The sequence below is a fragment of the Nerophis lumbriciformis genome, linkage group LG12 (genome assembly GCF_033978685.3).
Source record: "Nerophis lumbriciformis linkage group LG12, RoL_Nlum_v2.1, whole genome shotgun sequence".
NCBI lineage: Eukaryota > Metazoa > Chordata > Actinopteri > Syngnathiformes > Syngnathidae > Nerophis > Nerophis lumbriciformis.
Window position 1 is genome coordinate 487,752 of NC_084559.2, and position 13,500 is coordinate 501,251.

At 45.8% G+C, this 13,500-nt stretch overlaps 1 protein-coding gene across 4 annotated transcripts in view; it reads left to right on the forward strand.

Moving 5' to 3' along the window:
* The first annotated feature begins 2,530 nt into the window (after window positions 1-2,530).
* LOC133595778 (autism susceptibility gene 2 protein-like) overlaps window positions 2,531-13,500 on the forward strand; it is a 67,263-nt gene continuing 56,293 nt past the window's right edge. For 2 of the 4 annotated variants that reach the window (XM_072914226.1, XM_072914227.1), the window contains exon 1: window positions 9,855-10,165. In XM_072914226.1, coding sequence (XP_072770327.1) covers window positions 10,072-10,165 — 94 coding nt within the window. In that variant the 5' untranslated portion in view covers window positions 9,855-10,071. Of the gene's footprint in view, window positions 2,623-9,854; window positions 10,166-13,500 lie in introns of those variants that run through there. The other 2 variants (XM_072914225.1, XM_072914228.1) reach the window with 2 other exon arrangements.

Here is a 13,500-nt window from a genome sequence, read left to right on the forward strand (position 1 = left end):
CCCACATAAGGGCAAGGAAAAACTCACAACCCAGTGGGATGTCAATGTGAATGACTATGAGAAACCTTGGAGAAGACCGCAGATGTGGGTGACCCCCCCCCTTAGGGGAGACCGGATGCAATGGACGTCGAGTGTGTCTAGCATAATATTGTGAAGGTCCAGTCCATAGTAGATCTTACATAATAGTGAGAGTCCAGTCCATAGTGGACCTAACATATTAGTGAGAGTCCAGTCCATAGTGGATCTAACATAATAGTGTAAGAGTCCAGTCCATAGTGGATCTAACATAATAGTGAGAGTCCAGTCCATAGTGGATCTAACATAATAGTGAGAGTCCAGTCCATAGTGGACCTAACATATTAGTGAGAGTCCAGTCCATAGTTGATCTAACATAATAGTGAGAGTTCAGTCCATAGTGGATCTAACATAATAGTGAGAGTCCAGTTCATAGTGGATCTAACATAATAGTGAGAGTCCAGTCCATAGTGGATATAACATAATAGTGAGAGTCCAGTCCATAGTGGATCTAACATAATAGTGAGAGTCCAGTCCATAGTGGATCTAACATAATAGTGTGAGAGTCCAGTCCATAGTGGATCTAACATAATAGTGAGAGTCCAGTCCATAGTGGATCTAACATATTAGTGAGAGTCCAGTCCATAGTGGATCTAACATAATAGTGAGAGTCCAGTCCATAGTGGATCTAACATAATAGTGAGAGTCCAGTCCATAGTGGATCTAAAATAATAGTGTGAGAGTCCAGTTCATAGTGGATCTAACATAGTAGTGTGAGAGTCCAGTCCATAGTGGATCTAACATAATAGTGTGAGAGTCCAGTCCATAGTGGATCTAACATATTAGTGAGAGTCCAGTCCATAGTGGATCTAACATAATAGTGAGAGTCCAGTCCATAGTGGATCTAACATAATAGTGAGAGTCCAGTCCATAGTGGATATAACATAATAGTGAGAGTCCAGTCCATAGTGGATCTAACATAATAGTGAGAGAGTCCAGTCCATAGTTGATCTAACATAATAGTGTGAGTCCAGTCCATAGTGGATCTAACATAATAGTGTGAGAGTCCAGTCCATAGTGGATCTAACATAATAGTGAGAGTCCAGTCCATAGTGGGGCCAGCAGGAGACCATCCCGAGCGGAGACGGGTCAGCAGCGCAGCGATGTCCCCAACCGATGCACAGGCGAGCGGTCCACCCCGGGTCCCGACTCTGGACAGCCAGCGCTTCATCCATGGCCACCGGACCTGTGTGTCTCCCCCTCCAAAAGGGAGAGGGGGCCAGAGGAGAAAAGAAAAGAAACGGCAGATCAACTGGTCTAAAAAGGGGGTCTATTTAAAGACTAGAGTATACAATTGAGTTTTAAGATGGGACTTAAATGCTTCTACTGAGATACCGTTAACGTTACCAGACACATACAAAAAAAGGCTAACGTTAACGTTACCGTTAGCCACCGACTATGCTTAGGTAACGTTAGTCTAGCTAATATTACTGCAGTCCTGGTTGACGTAAGAGGTAACGTTATTTTAGCCTAAAGGCTACAAGTGAGCAGGTAGGGATATGAACTGGCAACAGTTAACGTTAGTTACTCACTGGGACTGCAGGTTGAAGCAGAGGAAGACGGGCGTGCTTCGTCATCTCTGTCGCTGCTTCTCCACGACACCTTTCTCTAACCTTCAGGTTATGTTACGGCCTGAACATGTTTCGACATGTTTGTTGTACCGCTGGCAATAATTGCAGATAGCCGTTTCCTCCTCGTATTTCTTAGAAAAGTGAAGCCATGCCTTGGAGCGTTTTTTACCATGTCCATTGTTGTTGCTGATTCTGTATCTGCCGCCGAATGACTGAGCTACGTCATTTCCTGTGACGTGCCACAGGACATTTCCTGTGACGCGGGATTTGTTCCCAGGGATTCGAATAAAGAACCAAATCTTTTTCTTTACTATAGTGGCTTCCATAAGGGGAACCGTTTCTCAAAAAGGGATTCGAATCCATGGAATGGGTTATTTTCTTATCGAACAATTGGGAGAACCGTTTTCGAACGTCATCCCTACAAACTACACAATGCCAATTTTATGAGAACAGTTTAAATGTTGCAATCAAACACGTTTTTGATATTGTGAGCCCAAATAATGCATAGTTCCACCAATATTTGATGAAAGTTTTTCTCACACTGGCGGTCTCTTGTCTCCTCAGGTGTGCAAGCGAATGAGAATCCCGAGTCTAAGACTGCTGGTTCAGCCAAAGTGTCCGTGCTCCACCGCAGCCAAGAGCGGAACAAGAGCGAGGTGCCATTCGCGCCCCCGCTGCCCAGCCCCACCCCAGCTTCGGCGCCGACGGGCTCCCCAGCCCCCGCTGCTGCAGCGGCGCCGCCGGAGCCTCCTCGATCTTTCCTCCCGACACCGCCTCCTCTCGGCGTCAAGAGAGAGCTACAAGCTCTGCCCCCTGTCCCCTCCCCTTCCCTGCTGAGGACGCCGCCCCACCTCTTCTCTCCTCACCTGCACTCACTGCAAGAAGCCTGTGTTCATCCACCCCCTCAGCACCACGCCCGGCCCATCATCAGCCACCAGGTGCACCACCCTCTGCAGTACGGCCTACACGATCTCAGGTAGGTTGTTGCTCAGGTGCAGATTGGTCATAGATAGATAGATAGATAGATAGATAGATAGATAGATAGATAGATAGATAGATAGATAGATAGATAGATAGATAGATGGATAGGTCTTTATTGTCATTGCACAAGTACAACAAAACTTTGTTTTCAGCACAAACCCGTTCAAGATTAGACAAACAAACAGTGTATAGCAGTGGTCCCCAACCACCGGTCCACGGCCCGGTACCGGTCCTTGGACCGATTGGTACCGTACATCTCGAGATATCTAGCAACAGAGGGAAGGGAGTGCGGGGTCATGGTGGTAGGCCGCAGCTCTCAGGCGCTGACCATCCTTTCATCACCCCTATGGGATTTGCGTCGAGGGCGTTGGGTTGGGGCGGTGGGGTGTGTGGCGTATATTTTTTTGGATGCATGTTTGTGTGTAAGCCTGCAGTGTGTCTCTGTTCCGCGGCCTTGATCTTGTGCAGTCGCTAGTCCAATAGATAGATAGATAGATAGATAGATAGATAGGTCTTTATTGTCATTGCACAAGTACAACAAAACTTTGTTTTCAGCACAAACCCGTTCAAGATTAGACAAACAAACAGTGTACAGCAGTGGTCCCCAACCACCGGTCCACGGCCCGGTACCGGTCCTTGGACCGATTGGTACCGTACATCTCGAGATATCTAGCAACAGAGGGAAGGGAGTGCGGGGTCATGGTGGTGGGCCGCAGCTCTCAGGCGCTGACCATCCTTTCATCACCCCTATGGGATTTGCGTCGAGGGCGTTGGGTTGGGGCGGTGGGGTGTGTGGCGTATATTTTTTTGGATGCATGTTTGTGTGTAAGCCTGCAGTGTGTCTCTGTTCCGCGGCCTTGATCTTGTGCAGTCGCTGGTCCAATAGATAGATAGATATATAGATAGATAGATAGATAGATAGATAGATAGATAGATAGATAGATAGATAGATAGATAGATAGATAGATAGATAGATAGATGGATAGGTCTTTATTGTCATTGCACAAGTACAACAAAACTTTGTTTTCAGCACAAACCCGTTCAAGATTAGACAAACAAACAGTGTATAGCAGTGGTCCCCAACCACCGGTCCACGGCCCGGTACCGGTCCTTGGACCGATTGGTACCGTACATCTCGAGATATCTAGCAACAGAGGGAAGGGAGTGCGGGGTCATGGTGGTGGGCCGCAGCTCTCAGGCACTGACCATCCTTTCATCACCCCTATGGGATTTGCGTCGAGGGCGTTGGTTTGGGGCGGTGGGGTGTGTGGCGTATATTTTTTTGGATGCATGTTTGTGTGTAAGCCTTCAGTGTGTCTCTGTTCCGCGGCCTTGATCTTGTGCATTCGCTAGTCCAATAGATAGATAGATAGATAGGTCTTTATTGTCATTGCATAAGTACAACAAAACTTTGTTTTCAGCACAAACCCGTTCAAGATTAGACAAACAAACAGTGTACAGCAGTGGTCCCCAATCACCGGGCCACGGCCCGGTACCGGTCCGTGGACCGATTGGTACCGGGCCGCACAAGAATTTATTTATTTATTTATTTTATTTTTTTAAATTAAATCAACATAAAAAACACAATATATACATTGTATATCAATATAGATCAATACAGTCTGCAGGGATACAGTCCGTAAGCACACATGATTGTATTTCTTTATGCCAAAAAAACAAAAATTTAAAAAAAAATTAAAAAATACCATAACCCCCCATCCACCCCACCCCCACCCCCCGGTCCGTGGGACAAATTTTCAAGCGTTGACCGGTCCGCAGCTACAAAAAGGTTGGGGACCACTGGTGTACAGGGTTACAGAACAGGAACACTGATGGGTCGCCACAAGGCGCCCCGTAAAAGATGGGGAAAAAGGTAAAACGCTGGGGAAGGATGAGTAAAAAAAATACAATCTGGAGTGGGAAAACAACGTCCATAGCAAAGCACATATACATATTACAACGTACATCTCCAGATATCTAGCAACAGAGGGAAGGGAGTGCGGGGTCATGGTGGTGGGCCGCAGCTCTCAGGCGCTGACCATCCTTTCATCACCCCTATGGGATTTGCGTGGAGGGCGTTGGGTTGGGGGCGGTGGGGTGTGTATGTGTGGCGTATATTTTTTTGGATGCATGTTTGTGTGTAAGCCTGCAGTGTGTCTCTGTTCCGCGGCCTTGATCTTGTGAAGTCGCTAGTCCAAAGTCAACATAAATAAAGCTGAACACAAGAACGTAGATTAGTGGAATACAGACCAGAAGCAGCCATAATCTATTTGTTGTTGTCTATGTGAGCGCTAAGAGTAACGTGATGAACCGTAACCGTTTCCAATCTGATTTCATTCAGTCAATGTGACAAATACTGTAAAATCATTCACAACACGGCATTGACTCTCTTCATGCAGAAATTGATTTCCCGCCACCCTTGTAAGATTTATTGTTTTTCATTTAACCATTTCCCTCCAGATTCTTCCCTCACCTCCGAAAGAGGCTTTCCTATGCGGTCATTCTTACAGTGTCAGAGACGAGGGTTAAATCTGCTGCACTGAACACATTTCCAGGATGAAGGCGTACAGTACATGCTAGGGCTATCGAATTGAACGCATGTGATTTATCAGTAAAAAAAAATATTGCAATAATGATTTACAACTGGAGATGTCCGATAATATTATTATATATATTTATATTTTGATGCAATGATTATGTCTCGTTTTTATTATTGTATAACATGTTGGTCGCAGGCAAGCAAAATGACACTGAGGCCATTGGAAACTTTGCACAAACAATCGCTCAAAATCCATTCATCCATCCATCCATCTTCTTCCGCTTATCCGAGGTCCGGTCGCGGGGGCAGCAGCCTAAGCAGGGAAGCCCAGACTTCCATCTCCCCAGCCACTTCGTCCAGCTCCTCCCGGGGGATCCCGAGGCGTTCCCAGGCCAGCCGGGAGACATAGTCTTCCCTACGTGTCCCGGGTCTTCCCCGTGGCCTCCTACCGGTCGGACGTGCCCTAAACACCTCCCGAGGGAGGCGATCGGGTGGCACCCTGACCAGATGCCCGAACCACCTCATCTGGCTCCGCTCGATGTGGAGGAGCAGCGGCTTTACTTTGAGCTCCCCCCGGATGACAGAGCTTCTCACCCTATCTCTAAGGGAGAGCCCTGCCACCCGGCGGAGGAAACTCATTTCGGCCGCTTGTACCCGTGATCTTGTCCTTTCGGTCATAACCCAAAGCTCATGACCATAGATGAGGATGGGAACGTATATCGACCGGTAAATTGAGAGCTTTGCCTTCCGGCTCAGCTCCTTCTTCACCACAACGGATCGATACAGCGTCCGCATTACTGAAGATGCCGCACCGATCCGCCTGTCGATCTCACGATCCACTCTTCCCTCACTCGTGAACAAGACTCCGAGGTACTTGAACTCCTCCACTTGGGGCAGGGTCTCCTCCCCAACCCGAAGATGGCATTCCACCCTTTTCCGGGCGAGAACCATGGACTCGGACTTGGAGGTGCTGATTCTCATCCCAGTCGCTTCACACTCGGCTGCGAACCGATCCAGCGAGAGCTGAAGATCCTGGCCAGATGAAGCCATCAGGACCACATCATCTGCAAAAAGCAGAGACCTAATCCTGCAGCCACCAAACCAGATCCCCTCAACGCCTTGACTGCGCCTAGAAATTCTGTCCATAAAAGTTATGAACAGAATGGGTGACAAAGGGCAGCCTTGGCGGAGTCCAACCCTCACTGGAAACGTGTCCGACTTACTGCCGGCAATGCGGACCAAGCTCTGACACTGATCATACAGGGAGCGGACCGCCAAAATCAGACAGTCCGATACCCCATACTCTCTGAGCACTCCCCACAGGACTTCCCGAGGGACACGGTCAAATGCCTTCTCCAAGTCCACAAAACACATGTAGACTGGTTGGGCAAACTCCCATGCACCCTCAAGGACCCTGCCGAGAGTATAGAGCTGGTCCACAGTTCCACGACCAGGGCGAAAACCACACTGTTCCTCCTGAATCCGAGGTTCGACTATCCGGCGTAGCCTCCTCTCCAGTACACCTGAATAGACCTTACCGGGAAGGCTGAGGAGTGTGGTCCCACGATAGTTAGAACACACCCTCTGGTTCCCCTTCTTAAAGAGAGGAACCACCACCCCGGTCTGCCAATCCAGAGGTGCCGCCCCCGATGTCCACGCGATGCTGCAGAGTCACTGTTTAGTTCTCCAAAAATATAGATTGTTGAATTCACGATCGACCGGTGTGGCGTCTTCAGTAATGCGGACGCAGTATCGATCCGTTGTGGTGAAGAAGGAACTGACCTGGAAGGCAAAGCTCTCAATTTACCGGTCGATCTACGTTCCCATCCTCACCTATGGTCATGAGCTTTGGGTTTTGACCGAAAGTTCAAGATCACGGGTACAAGCGGCCAAAATGAGTTTTCTCCGCCGGGTGGCGGGGCTCTCCCTTAGAGATAGGGTGAGAAGCTCTGTCATCCGGGGGGAGCTCAAAGTAAAGCCGCTGCTCCTCCACATGGAGAGGAGCCAGATGAGGTGGTTCGGGCATCTGGTCAGGATGCCACCCGAACGCCTCCCTAGGGAGGTATTTAGGGCACGTCTGACCGGTAGGAGGCCACGCGGAAGACCCAGGACACGTTGGGTAGACTATGTCTCCCGGCTGGCCTGGGAACGCCTCGGGATCCCCCGGGAAGAGCTGGACCAAGTGGCTGGGGAGAGGAAAGTCTGGGCTTCCCTGCTTAGGCTGCTGCCCCCGCGACCCGACCTCGGATAAGCGGAAGAAGATGGATGGAATTTAGCTAACATTCAAAGATTAGCATCAATACGAATGGCCCATCGAATCCTAATTAACACTGCACCAGCGCCACTTAAGCACTTTGTCCAGTTTGCATCTGCTGTGATAACTAGAAACACACGAGCCTCCGCCAGGGGGGCAGTGTAGCGTACCCAGATGTAAAACCTCTTTTGCACAATCAGCATTTTCATATAAAGCCATAAAGGAATGGAACGACCTCACAACAAACCTGAAAAGTCTAACAGATGACTCTTCACTCCCAATTGAAGTTAAAAAGTGGCTTTGGAGCAATCAAAGCTGCTCACACGGTCAATAATAATAATAATAATAATAACTGGGATTTATATAGCGCTTTTCTAAGTACCCAAAGTCGCTTTACATGTAGAACCCATCATTCATTCACACCTGGTGGTGGTAAGCTACTTTCATAGCCACAGCTGCCCTGGGGTAGACTGACGGAAGCGTGGCTGCAATTTGCGCCAACGGCCCTTCCGACCACCACCTATCATTCATCATTCCATTCACCGGTGTGAGTGGCACCGGGGGCAAAGTGTGAAGTGTCCCGCCCAAGGACACAACGGCAGCGATTTTTGGATGGTAAGAGGCGGGGAGCGAACCTGCAACCCTCAGGTTTCTGGCACGGTTGCTCTACCCACTACGCCATGCCGCCCTCAATAAGGTGGCCACTATGATTGACACATCAACTTCATGTGTATTATATTTATCCATGAGAGCATTTTTGTTATAAATTGTGAGGTGTGTCTTTTAAAATCATGATGACAGATGCATACCTGCCAACTTTTGAAATCACAAAAACCTAGTAGCCAGGGTCCAGGGGCCGCAGATGATTGATTGCATTCAGACAGGTTAAAATGTTGCTAAAACCATCACTTTTCTATCAGTCACAGTGACTTTTCAAAACAAAAATATTACAGCAAAAATCATATGGGTTGATTGACATGTTTATTCTGTAAGCTAACTTCAATAGTTTGAAATTATTTTGACAGTTAATGCCAGTTATCCTGTCAACCTTTCACAAGACTTCAATTTGTTAATTGAAAGTATAAACACTTTTTACAGTAAATAAATGGTAAAACAGTACTAAACAATTCCATAAAAAAAAAAATTGGTGTCATTATTAACTTTCTGTCCAAGCTTGTATAATCTACTGCCTTGTTCAATTGTAAAAAATATTCTGTGCCTAAAATTCACATTTCTATCACAATTATCATACTGTAAACATGGTAAGCTAACTTCATTAAAATTAATAGTCCTGTCAATAGCATGGAATTACAATTCAAATGTAGTTTTTTTGTAAGCCTTTCAAAAGAATTCAAAATATGAAAAATTAATGAAAATTAATTGAAGCCATCAGACACTTGAAAAGTGGCACATCACATCTCTAATGTAATCATTTTAACTTTTAAACAGAAATAGCACTGCAAAAATATTAAGGACATACTTCTGTATTTTGGTAGTTATGCTGTCAACATTTAACAAGATTTCTTCAACTTGGACTTGAAAGCATAAATAGTATAAACACTTTTAACAGTATAACAGTACTAAACAATTCCAATAGATAACATTGGTGTCATTACCTTTTTGTGACTAAAATCCAAATTTAGCAACGGCATTAGACTTGTATTTTTTTGTCCCAACGTGGTCTTTTACATCGCTAATTCCTCCGTGTCCGATCGAAAAATCTTGTCTGCACAAGGTGCAATTCGCGTAGTTTTCACCCTTTTTGGAACGGATAATTATTCCCGGATAGGCTTTTGAATATTCTTCACGGAATGACTGCAGTTTTCTTTTCGGTTTAAGACTCGTTTGCGATTTTTCTCCGGCTGATTCCATGATCGTTCGCTCGTTTGGAAACAATGGCAACAGGTGCCTCGTGCTTGGCAGCGGTGCTATAAATAGCCTCGCGCATGGCATTGGGAATGGCTCGATAGGAAGTTACGGGAAGCGGTGTCGATTGTCATTGTTGTTACGCGATTTCGTGAATAAAACTTTAAAAAAAAAATAATAATTTAATTAATGAAAAACCGTATTTTTATCACTGCAACCGTAACCCGGAATAGGTTGATGAAAACCGTACTAATTACGGGAAAACCGGAGTAGTTGGCAGGTATGCAGATGTGAACAAGAGCATGTATTGTCTTTGTGTGATGATGTAAATGAGGTGTGGTTGTATTGTATATTAAGTATGTGTCCATGAAAGGGCATTTTATGACTTTTCTTAATTTGATTACATGCTATAGTATGATTTTATTGTCATAATTTTATTGCATGACCATGGACTGCAGATGGAAATGAGCTATTTAGCTATAATCTGGTACAGAACATACTGTATCTGTCTTTGTGCTTAATGTTTCTGTGCATTGTCCCTTCAAATAAACACTAAACTAAACTAACTAAAAAAAATGTACGGTTGAGTAATTGTCCTATTTTTTTTATCTTTTGTCTTCAGCCACCGAAGCAGTCCACTTCTTCCTAAACATCACCTCGGACCATCTCCACACCACCCACTCAGTGGGCTGCCATCCTCAGCCCCCGCCTTGCCTCTGTCCATAGCCAACCTCTCTACCTCGCACTATTCCTCCCTACGGAGCCCGGCACATCGCCATTCGGCCATGTTTGCAACCCCGGCGACTCTGCCTCCACCGCCGACCTTACCTACCAACAGCTTAGTGGTCCCGGGGCACCCTGCGGGTACCCCCTACCCAGGTAATGCTGCCAACACCCGCACAGACAAAAGTGTAGTTTCCGAGTTGCCCACTCGCATTATTCTAAGCACTACTAGTATCACTTTATTATTTGCACTAGTGCAGTGTTTCCCGAAATGTAACTATTTGTGGTGATGCCGCAGGTAAATTTGGGCTGCTATGAACTAATTTCGCACTACTTTTTGCTCATAAACACATAAAAATTGGACTGTGAATATAGCCTGTTGTTTCAGTTCCATTGTTACCCTGCTTTAAAGGCCTACTGAAATGCGATTTTCTTATTTAATAACGGGGATAGCAGGTCCATTCTATGTGTCATACTTGATCATTTCACGATATTACCATATTTTTGCTGTAGAGAACATCGACGATAAAGTTCGCAACTTTTGGTCGCTGATAAAAAAGCCTTGCCTGTACCGGAAGTAGCAGACGAGTAGCGTGACGTCACAGGTTGTGGAGCTCCTCACATCCGCACATTGTTTACAATCATGGCCACCAGCAGCGAGAGCGATTCGGACCGAGAAAGCGACGATTTCCCCATTAATTTGAGCGAGGATGAAAGATTCGTGGATGAGGAAAGTGAGAGTGAAGGACTAGAGGGCAGTGGGAGCGATTCAGATAGGGAAGATGCTGTGAGAGGCGGGTGGGACCTGATATTCAGCTGGGAATGACTAAAACAGTAAATAAACACAACTATTAGCCACAACACAACCAGGCTTATATTTAATATGCCACAAATTAATCCCGCATAACAAACACCTCCCCCCTCCCGTCCATATAACCCGCCAATACAACTCAAACACCTGCACAACACACTCAATCCCACAGCCCAAAAGTACCGTTCACCTCCCCAAAGTTCATACAGCACATACATTTCCCCAAAGTTACGTACGAGACATGCACATAGCGGCACGCACGTACGGGCAAGCGATCAAATGTTTGGAAGCCGCATGCGTACTGTTGCGTTTTGGACCAGTTGTTCCTCCCAGGGAATTCAAGTCACAATTCGCTCCCAAGTTCTTTCCGACACTTAAAGCTGAGTTGAAAAACCACCAGAGACAGAATAGGTATTTTGTTGTATATTCTCAAAGCTTTGCCAATATACATTTTTGATTGAGACCAGTCTAACCATAGAACATTCTCTTGCGCCCCCCCCAAAATGGTCTGTCTTCCCAACGCCAAAAACCTCTCTTTCCTTCCCCCTCCCTAGCCATAACAAAATGCTAGTCACAACACATTCCAAAGAACTCAAGGGCAACACACAGTATACTTGCTGACAGAGCATCAAGAGAAGAAATGGAAGAAGTACAACTTAAATTCGGATATATGTAAATATCTGCCTCACGGTACCGCTTCTGCGCATCCAACTCAAAGTCCTCCTGGTAAGAGTCTCTGTTGTCCCAGTTCTCCACAGGCCAATGGTAAAAGCTTGACTGTCATCTTCCGGGAATGTAAACAATGAAACACCGGCTGTGTTTGTGTTGCTGCAGTCGGCCGCAATACACCGCTTCCCACCTACAGCTTTCTTCTTTTGCTGTCTCCATTGTTCATTGAACAAATTGCAAAAGATTCACCAACACAGATGTCCAGAATACTGAGGAATTTTGCAATGAAAACAGACGACTTAAAAGCTGGCCACCACGCTGTCCCAAAATGTCCTCCACAATCCGTGACGTCACGCGCTGACGTCATCATACCGAGACGTTTTCAGCAGGATATTTTGCGCAAAATTTAAAATTGCACTTTAGTATTGGCATGTGTTGCAATGTTAAGATTTCATCATTGATATATAAACTATCAGACTGCGTGGTCGGTAGTAGTGGCTTTCAGTAGGCCTTTAACACACTTCCTATGCACTGAACTGAGTACCGTATTTTCCGCACCATAAGGCGCCCTGGGTTATAAGCCGCGCCTTCAATGAACGGCATATTTCAAAACTTTGTCCACCTATAAGCCGCCCCGTGTTGTAAGCCGCATCTAACTGCGCTAAAGGAATGTCATAAAAAACAGTCAGATAGGTCAGTCAAACTTTAATAATATATTAAAACCAGCGTGATGTGGGCGCGCATGGAGTCGTATATCAACATGGACGGAGCTGCGTGAAAAAAGCCACCCGGCCTCTTCGCGTAAACTTACCTTAACCACTCGCTCATCTTTTCTTCATCCATCCCTTCGAGTTAGCTTTTATGATGACGCCGGCTGGAAAGGTCTCTTTTGGCAAGGTCTTCCTTTTGAATATCACCATGGGTGGAAGTTTCTGGCCATTAGCATGGCAAGCTAGAACCACAGTGAAGGATGACTTCTCATTCCCTGTGGTGCGAATATTCACTGTACGTGCTCCCGTTGTATCCACAGTGCGGTTCACAGGAATATCAAAAGTCAGTGGAACCTCGTCCATGTTGATAATGTTCTCTGGCCGGATCTTTTTTTCAGCTATCTTGTTTTTACAATATGCACGGAAAGTAGCCAGCTTTTCTTGAAAGTCTTTAGGCAGTTGCTGTGAAATAGTAGTCCGTGTGCGGATGGAGAGATTGCGTCTTTTCATGAACCGGAAACCTGTCGCTTAGTAGGAGCCATTTTGTGGTCTTTACAGATGTAAACACACAAAGGAAATGAAACGTAATATCCGCGCGCTTCTTCTTCTTCTACGCGGGCGGGTGGTTGCTTACAGTAGAAGAAGAAGCGCTTCCTGTTCTATGGGGGCGGGTGCTTACCTTGGCGGTTGCTTGCGTAGAAGAAGAAGCGCTTCCTCTTCTACCGGGAAAAAAGATGGCGGCTGTTTACCGTAGATGCGAGACCTAAACTTTATGAAAATGAATCTTAATATTAATCCATATATAAAGCGCACCGGGTTAAAAGCCGCACTGTCAGCTTTTGAGTAAATTTGTGGTTTTTAGGTGCGGCTAATAGTGCGGAAAATACGGTAAGTTGCCAACTTCGCTATATTTAGCGAGAGTTCAGTCTTGTCCAGGTACTGTTTTGTTGTTGTTGTTTTTTAAAGAGCGACAAGCAATAAATCTAATGACTTTTATTAGACACTTTTGGAGACTAAGCAGAAATGCGGGTATCCTCTTCACAACGATAGTGACTTTGTCTTGATTGTGACTTAAAACAATCACAAAAAGAAGCAACTGAAGAGAGTTAATTTGTATTTTTAAACATATTTACTTTGTCGGTCATGTTAGTCGCTAATAAAGATGACATACACACGTGTCAGCCAATTACGCAAATTAGATAAGGACATAATCAAACATTCCCAGTTCCACGCTGCCGTGTTTACTAGCCACAATCATTTGTCTCATAAGTGTCACTTTGTGGGGTAGTTTTGCCTTGATC